Raw genomic sequence first — 18,348 nt, forward strand, 5'->3', positions numbered from 1 at the left:
CTATAATTCTACAGCCTATTTGGTATGTGATTTGCAACAAACAGTTGAACCAAGCTTTGTTTGCATAGTCCAGCTATTTAGAAGGTAATTTATGTGAGCAGAGCCTCCCTGCATAGCTGTGGGATATTTTTAATACATCAGATGAGAACAGGCATATTTCTCCTTTGCTCATGCATCCTATTCTCATTCCTGACCTCATTCCATTAGACCTGGGATCTTCTTATCAGACTCTTCTTATTTTCTAATCCTTCTGTGTTGAACAAGGCAAATCTTTCTCCTGTAGTCTTCATGGATAACCTCTCCACCAAATTCTTCTCAGAGATTGTTAAATAGCTGGAGAGTGAAATTGTGTGGAGACTTTTGAAACAAATGGAAATGTAAACTCAGCACACACATTATAGTCACGTGTTATGTGATTAAACTGTTTGATGCCTGTAATTAGGAACAAGGTAAACTTCAGATTAAGACTAGAATTTTATGACAATTAAAACCAAGCAATTACACAAGAAAATATGGAATATTCCTTTGGAAAAACATTAGTCACTTTAACTACATGCATGTTTATTGCTGGTTCTTTTTGTCCATAAAATCACAGCATTGCAAAAGTCCATTAATCAGAAATTGACTTTTATATCACGCTTTATTTTAGTGTCTAGGGTTTTCAAAGATTTTTTTTTCTTGATATTTTGGACTTTCTTTCTATTTAAATTTTTATCTGTCCATTATCCCTAATTTTTGCCTGTTTTTAGTAGAGTTTTCCTTATCTCTGCACACATCAATGCAATTTCCTGCTTTGAAAGTGAATAATAGATATCTACTCTTCGAATACAACTTTATCAGCAGGTGTAGCTGCATTTGAGCACATACCTTAGAGTGATACCTGAAGTCTTTACTTGCTGGTGAGAAAGTAATGTAGAACTTTGCCTTGGTCAAAATACATAGCATCTAATGTTTATTTCTTCACTAGTAGGGGTTTTACACTGTCAGTGACCTAATGTGTTTTTGAAAATCCAAATATTAGTAACCTTTAGCTTTCAAAGATTGGAAACGTAGTGTATTATGACTGTTCAACCTAGAGAGTAGATATAGAAACATCATAAAAGAGAAAATTTAAGCTTTTAACTTTTTCTGAAAATATACTACTTCTTTTTGCTGTACTCTTCTGAAGGTCCTCTGGTTTTGCATTTTTTTTAAAAAAAATAACTACCCATGTTTTAAAGATTACTTAAATGAATATTTTTTCCATGTATAAATTACCCTTCAGGTAACTTGCACCCCTTTAAACATCATGCAGGTGATTCAGTACTTTTGATTACTCTCACCAATTAGATAGTCATTGTTATAGAGTATGGGAGATAGAGGAGAAATACCAGAAAAGAGTTTAATCATATTTACACATACAGATAACTCACAGTCCATGAAGAACAAGGAGTCATTCTTTAGCTTGGTAAGGCTTTTTTTGCTTTTTTGGAAATAAACACAGTTTGCTATGTGAAAGCACAAGAAATCCATAAGCTTTCTGGGCTGAATTTCATCAGCCTTCTAACCTGAACTGTCTGACCTCATAAAAACATTTCCCTCCCTGAATTTTTTTTGCCCTGTGCTTTGCCCTGTAGCCTTATCTCCATGTCCAAATTAATTCTGGGCATGTTCACAGAGCTGACTGCAGGCAGAACTGGACTTTGTTCCTCTGGGAGCCGGCTGGCTGGAGGCCAGCTGTGGCCACGCTGCGGTGCCGGAGCGGATCAGCTGTTCTCAGTCCCATTAAATGCACCGGGCAGGGCAGGGCAGGGCTTGCAGCTCAGAGACAGCTGTGCCTGCCCAGCTCAGAGCACCAGCAAGGAGACCTCCTGCCTCTGTCATTCTTTATCTGCCCACTGCCTCCCTCCTTCTGCAGACTCACACAAGGAAGGCATTAATAATCTTCTGTACTTATCTGTACTAGCTGTTATTTGAAGCCTTTTCTCATATTGTAATGTCTGCCTTTAACTGGGATTTCTTTTTGGCTTACCCTATCACACATCTTTTAATATGGCTCATCATGTGCTTTGCTAATTAAAACTCATGTTCTGTTTTAACTTTTCTGCTTTTATCTCCCTGGCACAAGGAGGCTTACACTCATCCTTAGTATCCAGTGCATTATTTTTGGCTTTTTCCTCAATCTCTTCTCCACATTTAAGTTGCACCTTTTTATCCTTCAGAAAAGCCTTGGTCATCTCTGCCTCCTAGTGAGCTAAAGTGACAACATTTCACAACACTGAAGATCATGTCCCCTTTCCCATATTGTGTTTAGTGCCCACACTGCCTTCAGATCAAAGTGCAAGTTTCAATAAAAGTTAAATGGATTATTTCAACTAAATACTGAAAACAGTACTCTGGCCACACAAAGCTTTTCATTTATGTATGAAACAACAGAGTCTTCGTCTAACATCTCTAACATAGTTGTGAATATATAGTATTTGTTCATAGCCTGTTGTGAAATGAATGCTGAAAGCAAAGTTTGTGTTTTTTCTCTAAGTCAGAAGATGGAATTTGTTTTTAATCTCAGGTGGGATGGGAAGATATGCAATTGTCAAGAAAAATCCTTAATATGCACAAGGACTATGCAGCAAGTATGCCCACATCTAGAAGCAGCAGGAGTGCTGCTTGAGCAGATATGGTTTCTATGTATTTAGTAACCCTCACTACATACTTTTTTCAGCAGCTCAGCTTGAACCTGTAAACAGAGGTTAACCATCCTTTTAGCAGAGAAATTAGGTAGCTGTGCTTTTTCTTCTTGGGCCTCTCTGGATATACATTTTGTGCCTGTAAGGAAGGACAGTTCTCACATCCTGAGTTTGTAAGCTGTATATTTCAGTGAGGGTGACTTTTTGCTTTATATGAATCACACTAGTGCATTTTATAATTGCTTCTCCAAAATGTGCCGAGTACTGCAATTCATTCTTTAGAGGTTCATCTTCTTTCTGTTTGTGCTTGTATGTGCTTCTACTGGTCACTTTGATTTCAGTGGCACTGTGAAAGAATGGTTGATTGGAGAATTACTTATTGTTGCTCCCTTAAAAAATATAAAACAGCTTGCAAGAAATACATCTTAGCCTTTGAAGTTAGCTTGTGATAGTTCCTTTTTTATCCTTTATCTCCTTGCTGTTGCTTGATAAATACCAAGTTCTAAATTGCTTCTATTAAATTTGATTTGTCAATGTTACAAAATCAAGAGGTTTTTCGCAATATATATTTAATTTGAAAATTGGTGTGAATGTGTCACCCTTCAGCCCTTCTGGTTTCCAGATTAACATTAAAGCAATTTTGAAGGGAAGTGGGCAGCAAAGAGGTTTCCATTTTTGCAGCTGGGAGATTTTTGAGAAAACAGTAAGAAATAGAGAGTAAAGCAGAAGGTTTTCCTGAAGAACCACCTGTGTTTTGAAATACCACTCAAACCACTTCACACATTTAATGAGTTCCATTCAACTGCTCAAATATTATTAATTCTTTGTATCTCTGTGTATGTGTTTATATATAGATCAGTCATTCAGTCACAGAATATCCTGATTTGGAAAGGACCCACAGGGATCATGGAGTCCAACTCTTAAGTGAATGGCCTGTATGGGGATTATGTGCTCTGTAAAAAGTGCTATAATAATATCCATTTTAACCAAAAGTTGCTATTTTAAAAATGAAGTAATTTGAATGAAAAATGTCTATATAGTCTTATATTCTCCATTTGTTAGAAGTAAATTCTTTTAACAATACATGTAGCACAGTCTTAATAAGTATGGTGTTGAAGTAGTTTTTGGTACTTTATTGTGTTTCCCTTAAAAAAAAAATCACATTTTAAATCACAACTGGTAAACAATTATTAAAAAATAGACTTTGATGTCTTTGTGAAAACAGGATATTTTTAGTGGCATTTTTTAAACAAATAACACCTAGGAAATAGAATTGAATATTTATCTGTGAATGAAAACTTTCAAAAATCAAAAACTGAATGAACTTCAAAGTGTCTTCTGTCTTTATACCTCTAAACCTGATTCTACAGGACATGTGAGAGATGTATTTCTAGGGAAGATTTAAAAGACAACCCCATTACCTAGCCTTGCAGGTTTTGTTCCCTTAACTTTGAGAACAAAAAACCCACTTTATTTTCTTTTTCAATTCTGTTCTGACACTACTGTGATAAACAGGTATGCAAATGTAATTTTCTGTTTTGATGCCTATTTCAAAAATTTGAAGTTAACAGTGTAATAGATCTACCAAGAATAAAAATTCTGAAAACCAGTAACAATCCTAGGACTGTATAATGGTTGCATTGTCTAACTTGAGTTTCCTACTTCTTTGTTTTGTCTATAGACACCCTATTTTTGGCCATCAAATTGTTGGGAGCCGGAAAACACAGACTATGGTCAGTGTAGAAGTATTTCCTATTTCTTTTGGAAATTATGCATTATATAAATGAATGCACCATTGCAATCTGTCTTGTTTCACCATCCCATTGTTGAAAACATAATTATATGCCATGTAATTCCTATGCAAGAGCTGCTGATATTGAAATGAAATGTGTTGCTGCCTTTTTCAAAGTTTATCAGAAGCTTATCAAAGTAATATTTTAGAGTGGATCTGAGGAAAATAGAAAAAAATGCAAATCCCAAAATTAAAGAGTCATCAAAACCTACCATTTATATCCTCTGCTTGTGCCAGCAAGTGTAATTATTTACAGTGAGAGAATCTCAGTCAAGCAGAGGAGATTTTACTGATGGTTGTGCAGTGGTTATTATCAGATTGAGACCCAAATATGTACCTAGTTTAGAACTCTTATTTCTAATATGCATCATGTAGAAAATTACTTCTTATGAAAACTAATATAATTCTAATATGAACTATATTAGAAAATACAGTTTATTGTTTATTTGCCTGTGTGTTGGGGGTTTATTAATAAATTATATACTGCAATTACTGATGTGTGCTTAGAGAGCAAAATCTGAAGATAATAGGTAGCAGTGTATCAGGAAAAAATATTATTAAAAATTATAGCAAAATTAGGTTCCTCAGTACATCAAATAGTGACCTACTTTTAAAAAAAAAGTGGATCTATGAGTAGCCTCCTTTTCATTTTAATCCAAACTGTAAGTACTGAGCTCATTTGAAGACCAGGTCACTTATTTAGGTAACTGAGCAGGTACATGATAAGTTATGTTTTCAGAACTTCAAACTATGAATGTCTCTTTTTACAGTTTTTCAGAAATGTAGGTAAATGTTCACTTGTAATTTAAATTCTATGCCCTTGGGAGTTGAAGACTTTGGGGATGGATAGTTCCAATAAATGCTTCCTTCCTTTTTGGAGCAGACACAGTTTAATTTCAAATACATTGCCAAATAAAGTAATTTTAAGCTGAGACTCTCAGCAGAGCTGAGTGTCTCCAAGGTACAGTTTAAAAACGTGACAGTTTTTTCATCCTATAGGAGTAGAAAAATGTTCAATTTTTTACTGATATTCAAAGATGTCCAGTAAATAGTTATTGAAAACTCCCAAGGAGGAGGGATTCTTACCATATGTGTATGTTTAGCCACTCTGTATGAGGAAATTAGTCACTGAAGGAAAAATGATTGATTTATCATTTATTACTTCAGTAATAAAATAGTCCCCTAATATCTTAAAGATCAGCAACTAATTAACTTTGGTTTAAGAGACATTGAGTTGTTCAGCTGTAATGTGCATCACATTACTGGGGTGGTTTTCATAAATAATAATATGCTTAACCTGTCTGAATTTGAGATCAGGCTGAGAAAGTTTCTATTAATATCCTTTAGTCTAAAGTGGGAGATACTAATTTTCCTGTCAGTGTTGATCAGTGGATTGGTCAATGAATTATAAAACTTAGTCAGTAAACAGGAACCTTGTATAATGTGTCCAGGCTAGCGTGCTAGGAATACAGAATTAAACCTGGAATCAGTGTCTTCATCGTGCAGGGAGGTGCTTCTGCTGAACAGTAAATGCAGTTATTTGAGAGCTTTTGAGATTTAAATATATTTCAGTTGCTGAGTTAAGCTCTTTGGTTGCAGAGGGGGGAAGGAAGGGGAAGCAAACCCTCCAATCCTGCTATCTCATTGCTCCTCCCATGTCATGAGCCAAAAGTGCAATCCTGTACAAAACAGACCCACAGCTTCCCTGTATAACAGAGCATTGTGCTGGATCTACCAAAGGGGATTGTGTGTCACCAGAACTGGATAATGCTAGAGCATTTGCAGGAAAATAAACTTTCAAGGCACCTTTTCAATACCATTCTTATTAGGTTAGCATCAGCTGAATCCCAGAAATTAGCATTTCCCTTTCAAAAAATGGTGATCAGAGCAATACAAGAAAATCAAAATATTTAATCCAAATATTTAAGGAACCAAAATAAATAAAAAACAGGCTTGAAACATTTTGAAAATATTAAAGGCTAAATATCACCTCAAATATACACCAAATAGGTTCTGCAGTTTTTCACGGTAATTGTTACTTCCTGGAAAATAGAGTACATAGAACTTGTGTTATTACAGATATGCAAATGCATTTCATAGTTATCATGCATTATGGTGCTGTGTAGTGCTACCAATTTCATGGATTTGTCTTGAAAAAGCTTGAAACTGTGCCCTCTAAAATTAATGACTGTGACAGGCATTAGAAGTCTCTCAAGACCAGCAAAAAGTAAACTCTCTCTGGAATGTTCCTTGATCAAAGTTCCTAACAAGGCAAATCACTTTCTTTTCCATTAACCTAATTTTACAAGCCATTGGAAATGCTCTAGAATTTTATTTTAATTTAAAAATTAATCCTAACCATTCATCTTTACTCATCCATAACTGGGCTACTGTCCAGAATGTAGCACACTGACAGGAAAATAATTTATCTTAAACAAGAAATTAAATGAGATTGAGATACTGTGTGTTAGTTTATTACCAGAACTAACTGAGAAACAAATAATCTTTATATTTGTGTAACATGCTAATATCTTCTCTAACATACAATCTGATCTATATGAGCTTTTAATATCAAATATTTCTCTTAAAAAATACCCTTCTGTAGAAAGTATAACTGAAAAAAACATATAAACAGAATCTTCCAATACGTCAAAAAACCACAGACACATTTGTATAATAAAGGTGTAGTGCACTGCTGCATTGTGGTAGCAAAAAGAGGGCTTGGATTAATTTAATTTATGTCAAAATGGAAAATAGCCTTTTGATTGTAATTTCCAAAATATCAACTATGATAATTCTGAGGTTACTGAGAAACTTCTAATTTTCATAAATTGCTGAAAATCTCCTTCCTTTTCTTGAAAATCATGCTTCAAGTGTTGTGGGGAGCGATTCCTCAAATTACAAATAATTTTTACAAAGGCAGGTCCTTAAGTTCCATCTGTTGAAGTCCCATTTTAGTGCCATATGTCTTGGAGTCCACCCAGGCAGGACAGGTTGTCCTTTGTAGAATCCTATTGGTTTTAGTGTGATTATGTTAGTGAAAATAAGTAGCAATGATAACAACTACTATTATTAAGGCCAGTGTAGTTCAAATAACTTTGCTTTTTCCTGTGAGTTAAGTCACGTTCCTGAATTATGATTAGGTTTTGTGACAAATAGAATTGGATCTCAATTCAGAAAAACTGGCTCCTGAAATGAGCACAGCTAGTGGCTGAGCATGTGACCTGCTTGCAATTATCTTCTCTTTTCTTACAGATATAATTTTGTAACTGATGGAATGTTTTTTCCTGGCATATTATAAACAGGTCGTATCATTAGGAAGTAGTTATATAGGGAGGCTAGTTAAGACAATTGCATCCCAGAAGGGGAAATATAATGCCATGTATGAAATTGTTATTCCATGTGCATTAGGTATCAATTCTAATGGAACCTGTCAAGTTCTCTTGGAGGTTTAGTGACTCACAGCTGTTGCAAATTTGAGGCATTTAGTCCATTAATGTCCTCTTTTTTGAATAAGTAAAAAATATGAAATGTTAGGGAAAAATTCCATTCACAACGAAATACAATTATTTGCCTTTTTTTTTTTAGACTTAATTTACCATATTTTTTAAATTTAAGAGGCTTTTAATAATTTCAGACATAAAATAGGAAGAATTATTAATTTTTTACTCATTTTCTCTAGTAAGCTTTTGCTGATAGCTAGATTCAAAAGTATCTATGACATATCAGACTTTTTCTTACAGTTAAATGTATATTAAAAAAAAAATCTACTCAAAGGAGAGAAAGAATAAAATTTAGAATGTGTCACAGTCATCCCTTGCAGTCTTAAGGAGGTTTGGACACACTAGAAAACAAAAAATCAACTGTGTCTATATAGTTGCAACGGGATGTTGTTTGAGCATTGTCATTTTTATGGTGTGCATTTCTTTCAAATGAGTTAAAAATGGAGGACGACTGCAGAATGTTGGTGAGTTATGGAAAACACAGCAAATAACTGATAATCAACATGTGTTGAAGAGCACTTGACCATATGATCATTAAATTATGCTAAATGAGACTATTTTTCTCTATATTCTAAGCAAATTCTTAAATTCTGTTGCTGTGAAGATGGACAAGTTTTGAAAATGTAACATATTTTCAGTAGCCTTCCAGGTAAAGTCATGTATTGCAAAGGCAATCTCCTAGGGAATTAGAGCAATCATGGGGGCTAGGGTAAGTCTTAATTAATTGCTCCCTTTAAAGTGCACGATGCTTGTCTGGATAAATGCTGCAGTTCTTTAGACAGCCATCACTTTGTTATCTATCCTGTGGTACAGTAAAATGAGGTAGCCATTTACTTTGGCCGTGTCAAAGCTGTTTCATTGCTGTTCTCAAGCATTTTTAAGAAAGTACAAGTATTTCTTTATTAAATTTACTTGATAATCAGCTAACAAGTCTGAACAATACTTTCTTCCTAATGATGCTTTCTTATTGCTCAAAGGTAAACCGACAGAGGCCTCTCCATGTTCTGTCTCTGCTGCTCTGTTGTGAGCATGAACAATTTCCCCTGGGTTATTTCCTATTTTGTCCCAAACCAGCAGTAATGCTAAAAAGTACATAGTGCACAAAAAGTAACTGCAGTCATGTCATGTTTTTCTCATGTTGAAAATTTCCATATAATTTTCTCTTCAGAGTCTCTTGCCTACGTATTTTACACGCTTAGCTTCAAATTCCTCTATGAAAATTTGAGTAGTCCTGGAATTTTCTCTCTCATTTGTCTTTCTATACCCTTTACCATAGAGTGACTGTTTGGAAGGAGAGCTGTGTGGAGAATGCATTATATATTTTCTTTGCCCAAATGCACAGGAAGGATTTACTTGGCAACAGCTTATTAGTAAGAAATTTGTATTTGAGAAATACTGATCCCTGTTGCTTACCTGAACTCTGCTGGAACACTCTCAGCATCTCTGGAAATCAACCCATAACTATGAGTCAACAGCTTGTGGCAAAACTGGTTGCAGGGAAGCACTTTTGATACAAATTGTCATATTCCTTGAGAATTTACAAAGAATGTGTGAATAGTTTCTGGAGAGCTCCGCCATTCTATGATCTCAAATCTTGGTTCTCAGTGCACATTTTTTCAACAGCTAATATCAGAATATGTCAGCAATGACTTCTGCAAGCAATTATTTTAAGTCTTTAGTACAGATCCCTCTGTTAAGGACCTGCTTTTCATAATTTTCTGGATTTCTAGGTGTAGTAAGAAACAGAGTTTTCCTGCCAGAACTCTGTGTTTCCAAGACTGGGTTGTGACTCCTTAAGTGAATGACTTGCCTTTAGGAAGCTACATATACAGAATATACTGACTAAGATTTTGGTGACAGGACTAAATGAGGAGTACAATATAAGAAGAATAACAGTCTCTCAAGAAAAAATGTGACTGGTGTCAGTGTTTGGTATGCATACAATTTGATCTGGGTAGAACCAAATCAAATGAGTTTTAGGAAAGACACTTATATTAGCAGATAGGTGGAAGAGATGACCTACAGTATTCTTTCCCACTCAGAATTTCATATACCATTATATTTCTCTGCAGAGATACATTATCCACTCATTAGAAGCTATCTCTGTCATCAATGAGGAAAGTCTCACTTCAACAAGCATGGCCTGAATTTTGCTCTGATCCTTGCTAATTCTGACATTGACAAATCACTTCAATGAGGGTTCTGTAAGCAGGAGTCATTTCCTGATAATGCTTTCCAGTCATCTCACCACTTCAGAGTTTTGTGCTTACCTGAATTATTCTTTCCATAAAAATGTAACTTATTCCCATAATATGAGGAGCCTGGCAAATGTGTTTGGCCAATGCATGTGTATGCACACATAAGAAAGGGGAACTGATCCAAGTACAAGTTTCTGCACTACTGTTTTAAAAGCATTGATAATCTGCATCTAGGTCCCCTATAAATAAAAATAAAATTTCTTATCAGAATTGCAATATTCATAAATATAACTTGGAATTTCCTGAATTTTTTTCAAGTTGCTGTGTTGAGTAAACTAAAAAGGTTTCATAGAATACATGAGCTGGAAGGCAATCACAGGGATCATTGAGGTCCAGCTCCTGGCCCTGCACACAGGACACTCCAAGAATCACACCATGTGTCTGAGAGCATTGTTCAAAGGCTGCTTGAACTCTGCCAGGCTGGTGCTGTCACCTCTTCCCTGGGGAGCTGTTCCAGTGCTCAAACACCCTGTGGGTGATTAACCCATTCCTGATATCCAACCTAAACCTCCCTGAACACAACTTCAGGCCTTGTCACTGGTCACTACAGAGAGGGCATCAGTGGCTGCCCGTCCTCTTCCCCTGACCATTAAGCTGTAGACTGCAATAACATCCTCCCCAAGTCTTCTGTTTTCTAGGCTGCAAAGCCCCACCCCATATGAGTTCCCCTCATCCCAGCACCAGGGTGCCCCAGATTAGAAAGGTGTGGAAGAAGCAACGCTGGTGTGCTGCTGTGAGCACTTGGCATGCCTTCCCCAGCACCAGTGTCCCTGGAGCTGTGGGCTCTGGGGCTATCTCAACGCTGACCCCAATGGAGTCTTGGTGCTGGGCTCCCCATCACCGTGGGTGGTCCAGGTTAGAAGGGTGTGGAGGCAGCAAAGCTGGCACTCTGACATGCTCCACTTGCGTGCCTTTTCCTGCCCTCTTGTCCCTGGAGCTATTGGTTTTCTGACTCTGAAAATGTAACCATAAGGGCAAATTGAAAGCATTGTGATAATATCAAGAAATATTAAAAGATTCAATGGTTGTAATTTTAAATTGTATTTGCCAACTGGATAGTCTTCATCTGATCCTGTAGTTCATGTAGTTTGGGTGACCTTTCTCCCATCCCCGTTTCGTCACCCTGCAGGATTTTCCAAGGCCACTATCATCTGGGGACTTCTGTATGTTGAAGAGAAATTTGCCTTTTTTCTAATTCTTGATCTCTTTGGTAGTTTGAAATATGGTTTCTTTCTTGCCCTTTGTTTATGTAAGGAAGTCCTCTACCCGTGTAAATCTATAATTCAATTTCTTTCCTGAAGTGTTACAGGAAAGAAAAGGATCAAAGAGAAGGGGAGAAGTGCTTCATAAGTTGAGGTTTTGACAATTTGGCAGTTTAACATACCTAAACCTGATCATGATCTTCCTCCTAACTTAATGTTATTAGCATTTACTTAAGGGTGTGGCTCTTTTATAGATACACTGGGCTCTGTGGTGACCCATTTTAAAGACTAAGTGAAACTCAATAGCTGTTGCTAAGGGCAATTTTTTTTCTATTGACTGAGAGCTGAGGTGACCTAAAGATGGTATGAAATAGCCCTAGAATTCCCAACATTAATGCTTTACATCCTGCAGTAATGTTTTGTGCTGATTGTCCTGTAATTCTCCATCTGACTCAAGCACTTGCATATAGAGGGAGAACTATCTGCCTGTAGGGCACTTTGAAACCCTTAGACCTTACAGTACTTGCTATTTTCTTTGCTCTTTAGATACAGGCTGGCTTATCCACACTGATGCTGGAAACAGGGTTTTGGCTCAGGGAGTACATAAATTTAAGCTGGCCTCAGTGGAGATAAAGTGTGTTCACTGGAAGCAGGCTCACTATCTGGGGTGAATCGAGCTGTGACACCACTGACACCAGCACAATTGTGGAAGGAGTTTGTGTGTAGGTGCCATAGTCTGTGATCTTCAGAGGCACCCTTCAACTTCCACTGAATTTAGCTGTGGCCATTGCTCCACTGTGGCAAAAGGGAAGATTTAGCCCCTGTTTAGCAACAAGATAAAACTTCCCAGTGTGGATTTTGGGCAAAAGTTCTGGGTTTGGTTTTTCAAGGGTTTTTTTTTGAGTAAATGTGAATATAAAATGTGTACTCAGTCCAGTTTCTTGAGTCTAGAATGAAACCTGTCATAATCTCTATGATCTTACCTAAAGAAAAATCTATAGAGGTTTCTTAGGAGCTTTCAAGTGCAAGTAGACAGTCAAGAATAGGAAACACATAGCTAACCATGAAAATGATTTTTTTTGGGCTTAAAAATTTACAAGAGGGAAAATACAGGCATCCTCTTCATGCAACTCTGGCTTTGTAGTCTCACTTGAAACTCTCAGATTGCCCAAATTTTGTGAATGCCTGAACAGAATTTTCAAGAGCTAGTAGACTGTATTTACTGCACAGCTACTGAAATGTGTTTCTATACTGGTTTGTTGTTCAAATACCCATTTATAAACATCACTGACCATCTTTCATTATGAAATGTTACAAATTAATATGGCCTTTAAAATTATTGGTGAATCTGTTCTCTCATGGTAATCAGTCACTTCTAAAGCACAAGCTATAGCATCTAATATATAATTCACTTTAGTAGAGGCAATTATGTTGATTGCAAAATCCATCAGAATACACTGGCTCTAAAAATAAGAGTGTAAAAGGCAGTCCATATTTAGCAAATTGAGGTTATTAATCAGACCCTGTTCCTTGCATATCATTCATCCCCATGGTGAGCATTTTCAGCACCCTTGTCAGGGTGGCAAGGGAAGGTTGGCAAGAGCTGAGGTTGGCAACAGTGCAGGCAGGAGCAGGGTAGCAGCATGGGTGGGATACAGGGCTGGTTAGAGATGTATCTACAGCACAAGCCTGTGCCAGGGGGAGTAGCTAGGACTGAGCACAATTCCCGGGCACAGCCCTCAGTGGAGCCCCTAGATTGGCTCCTCAGTGGAATTACAGCTCCTTGGTGTTCTGAGGGTCTGACCAGGACCTTTGTGGGACAGATAAATTGGGAACTATGCACAGAAACAGAGAGCTTTAGTTGGAGATCCTTCTGCAGGCTTCTTGTGAAGCTGTAAAAACACTGTCAACACATGGGATGGGAAAAGCAGACACTGTAATTCACTGAAATTCTGGGAGAACCTCATTCTGTTTGAGAGGGAAATTGATTGACATCTTCAAAGCCTGGCTACTGGACAAGTAGAGTTACTTCATGTGTGATTTGGTGCAAAAGAGGAGTGGTGTCTGTGAAAGGTGGGAATATCCATATTTCAAATCTCATTGTTCTAAAAGTCAGAAAACAAAACCTCGTTACTCTGTATCTTCAAGTGATCTGGCTGAAAATGAGGGTGATTTTCACATTCTTGCTTTCCAATGTGCTACTGAATTTTTTGCAGATAAGCCAAATAATAGAGAGAGTAAGAACTGGTGAACACAATTCCTGAGCGGCTGCCAGCTTTTCGTGGCGGTACAGTTAGCTCTTTAATAGAGGCTCAAACGTGCACTTTTATAAGGATGCAATTGTTAGCACATAGCAATAGCAGTAAATTGAGCCAGAGTAGGAATGTCCTCCAGCACTGTTTGCTTCTACACTAGCGAATATGCTGTTCTTCCCACAATAGCACTTCTTCCTTGGACTATTCTACCTTATTCACAGTGGCACATAGAAACATTTCTGACATAAGGAATCCAAGCCACATGTGTTATAACCATTAGTCTCCTCTGAAGGGGAGGGGATCTGGATATTTCAGTTTTAAAAAAAGGGTCTGAGGAATTAATATGATTGTTTGGATCTTGGCCAAGTTGTGCTCATAATGAAAACCAAACATCTTTATATGGACTCTTTACTATGGATTGGAAGCAAAGAGAGTCATTAAAAGAACCCTGCAGGGAAAATAACCACAGTAGCATTACACAGTGTAGACACAGTATTAAATTAATAATGTGTCAAGCTAATTCATCTCCTGGTAACCTGGTGGTCGTTTCTCCAGTTGAAATCTCTTATCTGAATATACTTTTTGATGAAATCTCTTCTGACAGTCAGCTACCTCTGAAACAAGAATTTTTGTAGGAGGCAGTAGGAAATATAATCCCAAAATTTGCCCACAATGGGACTCAAGGAAGAGCTAAACTAACTAAAAATGCCTGTACTGGGGCTATAAGAATGTGGTTTAAAAGTCTTGATAGAGTGTAGGAACAGGGAGCTTTTTTTGTTTCTGTTCAGGTGGGATTAAATTGGTAGACAAATTTTGACCCCTGGAATTCTCAGAACTGTCTACACACTTATATAAGGTGTATATTTTTATTGCTAATATTTACATGGAGTTTAGGATTTTTTTTTTCTTGTTCAATGAATTAACCAATTTTGAAGGAAAAGAGGAAAATACTTCAGTGTAAAAGAAGCTAAAGGACAAAGACCATCTCTCTCCTCAAGTATCTCTTACTAGTGTACATTCAAGTACTGACTTGAATGCAGCATAGGTACAAAAGGTCCAAAATTCATCCCCTCACCTTTTTGTTACATTTCAGCATGCATTACACAGTGCATTAGTGTAAGTGTATAAAAATGCCACAATGCATGAAAGCTATAGAAAATATCTGTGTGGTGTGGATATGTATATGTCTTTGTAGGTTTTGTAGACACAGAAGCTGCTTTTGAACCAGAGGGTATATGGGGGGCAGGGAATAGAGTAAGAGACCATGGCTTCTTATGAGAGTGGAAAGTGAAATATTATGAAAGAAAATAGACCAAATAACAGACACAAAATGATGAGGGGAAGAAAAGACAAAAATTGCATTAAAATATAGCTTCATTTTACATCAAGTAGCATTTTTTAATTGCAGGTAGAAGTGCTTGTAATCAATTCAACTGAAAGAACATTCAGTGGAGTGGGCTTGCATGCATTTGCAGGTGTCTTGTCAGGAATAAATATTTCCATGGAATGTTAAATTACATTTGGGTTGACTACCTTAATACTCAAAGCTGTATCTAAAATGAGCACCTCCTTCTTCCTAGTTAGGAAGAGTTAAGTTCCTACGTGAAGTTATTTCCCAGAAAAACTTTGCTCCTGTAGTAGACCAGCTGGCAGTCAGGGAGCAGGAACATTCCTAAGCACAACCAGTAACTATGGGCTCTGTTTGCCTGTAGTTACAGTTTGCTGACTGTAGAGACAACAGATAAGTTAGGGTTTTATTACCTATACTGATCAAAAGATACATCCATCTCACATGAGCAGTGCTCTGAAGTGGGTAAATAGTGGAAAATTAAGAATTATGCTGCAGTCGTCTCACTGCTGGGGGAAGCTGTAAAATATTCAGAGTTGTTTGGAAACGATTTGCTACTAAACAAAGTCTATTGAAAGTGTATTCTGGCATTTTATTACCAAAGATTCTGCTTTGAATGAAGTGGAGGAAGGATGGGTCTTCTGAAGGCTTTTTGGACTTAGAAAATAAATAAAAGAATATTTTTTTCTCATATGTAAAAATAGCACTTTTTTTTCATTTTTTGGTCTCACATTATTTTCTCATTTAAGTATTGGTTATAGCAGACTAATCTGTATGAGACATGAATTTTATCTGGAATTATTTTTAGCTAAAATCTTAGGCTGAAAGTTTGTGTTTTCTAAATATAGAGTGAAAAAAACAAACAACCATGTATTCATGTTCTTAAAAACCTATTTGACTAATACAGCAGCAGCTCCTGCTAAGATTCTTATGTGTTATGATTTATACACACACAGTTTGAAAAATGTCTTTGCCATTTTTCTTTAATGTCCTGGTTCCCTGGCCATTAAAAAACCCTGACCTCAAGTACCTCATGAATTTTGCACATGATGTCTGTTGCATAAAGCAGATTTTATTATTATTTAATGAACCTCTGTATCTGATCCACCATTTCAGTTACAATATGCTAGCATTGATCCCATATTTAAAGCTTTCTAGAACAAAGGGAGAAATCAAACCAAAAAAAGGTAGCTTTAAACTGATCTGCTGTGTTTGTGAGATAGTAGCAAATTCTGTGTTATTTTATTCTGTTCCAGCTGTTTACCTCTGCAAGCGGACAATGCAAAACAAAGCAAGGCTAGAACTAGCAGACTATGAAGCTGTAAGTACCTGGCAAAAAGTAAATTTCTCTGCTGGGCCTAATGAGCCTGTGAAATAATGTTAAGCATGAGAACTTTGGGCATTATGTGTGAAAAATCTATTAGTTATCCAGTTCTTCCAGCTTGTGGGTCCAACACTGCTCAGTAGTCTTAAATGGTGTTTGAGAGATGGTAGTGAAGGCTAACTGGACAAATGTTGAGATTACAGAATAGCTCTAATCTTACTCAGTGCCAGGATCACAAATAACTTCACAAATCCCATCTACACCATGATTCTTTGGAAGCAGTTGTTCTCTACACCATTTATGGTTTGAACAAAGGATCCCTGACAACATTTCCAAAAGCCCTTGATAGATGTAGAAATGTAAATCTCATTCTTTATAAGTGATGCTGACACTTGAGCCTTTTCCCATCAGCTAGATGAGAGGCAAAGAGGGTCAGACTGGAGGCATTCCTGCTCCCTGGAAGTTGTGCTGTGCCTCGGGCAAGGTGAGATAATTGGGGCCAGGAAAAGCCTGAAAAAGAGGGAGTTGGATTAGCTGAAGATTTGATAAGGAGAGAGATGTCTTGAATTCCAACTCTACCCCCAAAAAGTTCCTGAATTTTTCATAAGCATGTCGACATAAAATTCACAAACAGCCTGTCTCTGTGCTGAAAGCTGTCCAGCTGTGCTGCTGTGACCTGATAGCAGGATAGTCAGCCAGGCCTCAACACACCAGGCATTCCAGCCACAGCACCATGCTGACACACTGTACTGCTTCTTCTGGCACAAGCTTGTTTTTCAGCAAACTGCACTGTGGGGTGTGTATAATTTTATACTCAGATGCCTTAGAAAACTCCCCTTCAGTGTACAATCTATGAGAGCCTTTTCTGGTATTGACAAGATCTCCAGAAAGTCTGCTGTTCTCTTTCTGTAATCTTCATTTTCACTGAGTATGGCACAGAGATACATTTGCAATGCATAGAAATATAGTAAAAGCAACACATTTTTTTGTTAAGAAGACTGCATGCTGCTGCTGTTTAAGCTGGGAAGAGATTTAAAAGGCTCTGTTGGAAACAGTGAAAATGTTCCATCATCAATGGAAGAATGAATTTTGCAATGATTTTATAAATTTTCTTCCTGTTGTTATTAATAGGCTGTAGGATAGATACATTTCCTTTACAGTACTGAAGAACTATAAGTCTGCATTTTTAAAAATGAGGATAGCTGTGGAGGTTTGGCTATACCACCAAAAATGGCAGCCAGCACTGTTCAGTGGAAACCATTTGCATAGATGACTGACGAGGAATTTTCATGTGGATCATCCAGTATGGAGACAACTGCTGTTATCTTTCATTATTACATACTTTCAAAACAAGGATGATTCTTTGTACTATTTCAAAATTGCTAAGATGGCACGCAGTGTATACAAATGTTTCAGAAATCCCATGTTCTGCTGAAGGATGCATCTACCCTTTTAATCAAAACTAAAATAGTTGATGCATTCAAAAGTATTCCATCTCATTGGGTGTCAAGAAAAAAACTTTATATCAGATAGGTAAGGTCCACTTACATTGACAGAAATATGATGACTTGTATTACATCTTGGTGAAGGGGAGGTGAGGAGAGGAGGAAAAGATAAAGCAGAAGCTATTAAAGAGTAAATAAATTGCAACCTAACCCACTAAAATTGTGATGTATTTTCAGGAGAGTTTGGCCAGGCTACAGCGAGCTTTTGCTCGGAAATGGGAATTTATTTTTATGCAAGCTGAAGCACAAGCAAAGTAAGTTCCTTTGGAGACCAGCAGTTTTCATTTTGCATGCTTTTTGGAAGGGTGGGGGGGAGAAAGTGGTTGGATACATTTTATGTTTAAAATCACTGTCCTCAACACTGTTTCTTTTAAACATGCTCCGACATTGGCAGGGTTGACAAGAAGAGAGACAAGATAGAGAGGAAGATTCTTGACAGTCAGGAGCGAGCATTTTGGGATGTGCACCGGCCGGTGGTGAGTGCTGGGCGCGGCT

The 18,348-nt window shown here is 37.1% G+C and overlaps 1 protein-coding gene across 3 annotated transcripts in view; it reads left to right on the top strand.

The window, feature by feature from the left end:
• RGS7 (regulator of G protein signaling 7) overlaps positions 1–18,348 on the top strand; it is a 205,969-nt gene that overhangs the window by 148,158 nt on the left and 39,463 nt on the right. For all 3 annotated transcript variants that reach the window (XM_056486927.1, XM_056486926.1, XM_056486925.1), the window contains exons 6-9: positions 4,348–4,399; positions 16,281–16,345; positions 18,031–18,107; positions 18,248–18,329. In XM_056486927.1, coding sequence (XP_056342902.1) covers positions 4,348–4,399; positions 16,281–16,345; positions 18,031–18,107; positions 18,248–18,329 — 276 coding nt within the window. The remainder of the gene's footprint in view (positions 1–4,347; positions 4,400–16,280; positions 16,346–18,030; positions 18,108–18,247; positions 18,330–18,348) is intronic.

This window comes from Oenanthe melanoleuca, chromosome 3 (assembly GCF_029582105.1).
Source record: "Oenanthe melanoleuca isolate GR-GAL-2019-014 chromosome 3, OMel1.0, whole genome shotgun sequence".
Classification (NCBI taxonomy): domain Eukaryota; kingdom Metazoa; phylum Chordata; class Aves; order Passeriformes; family Muscicapidae; genus Oenanthe; species Oenanthe melanoleuca.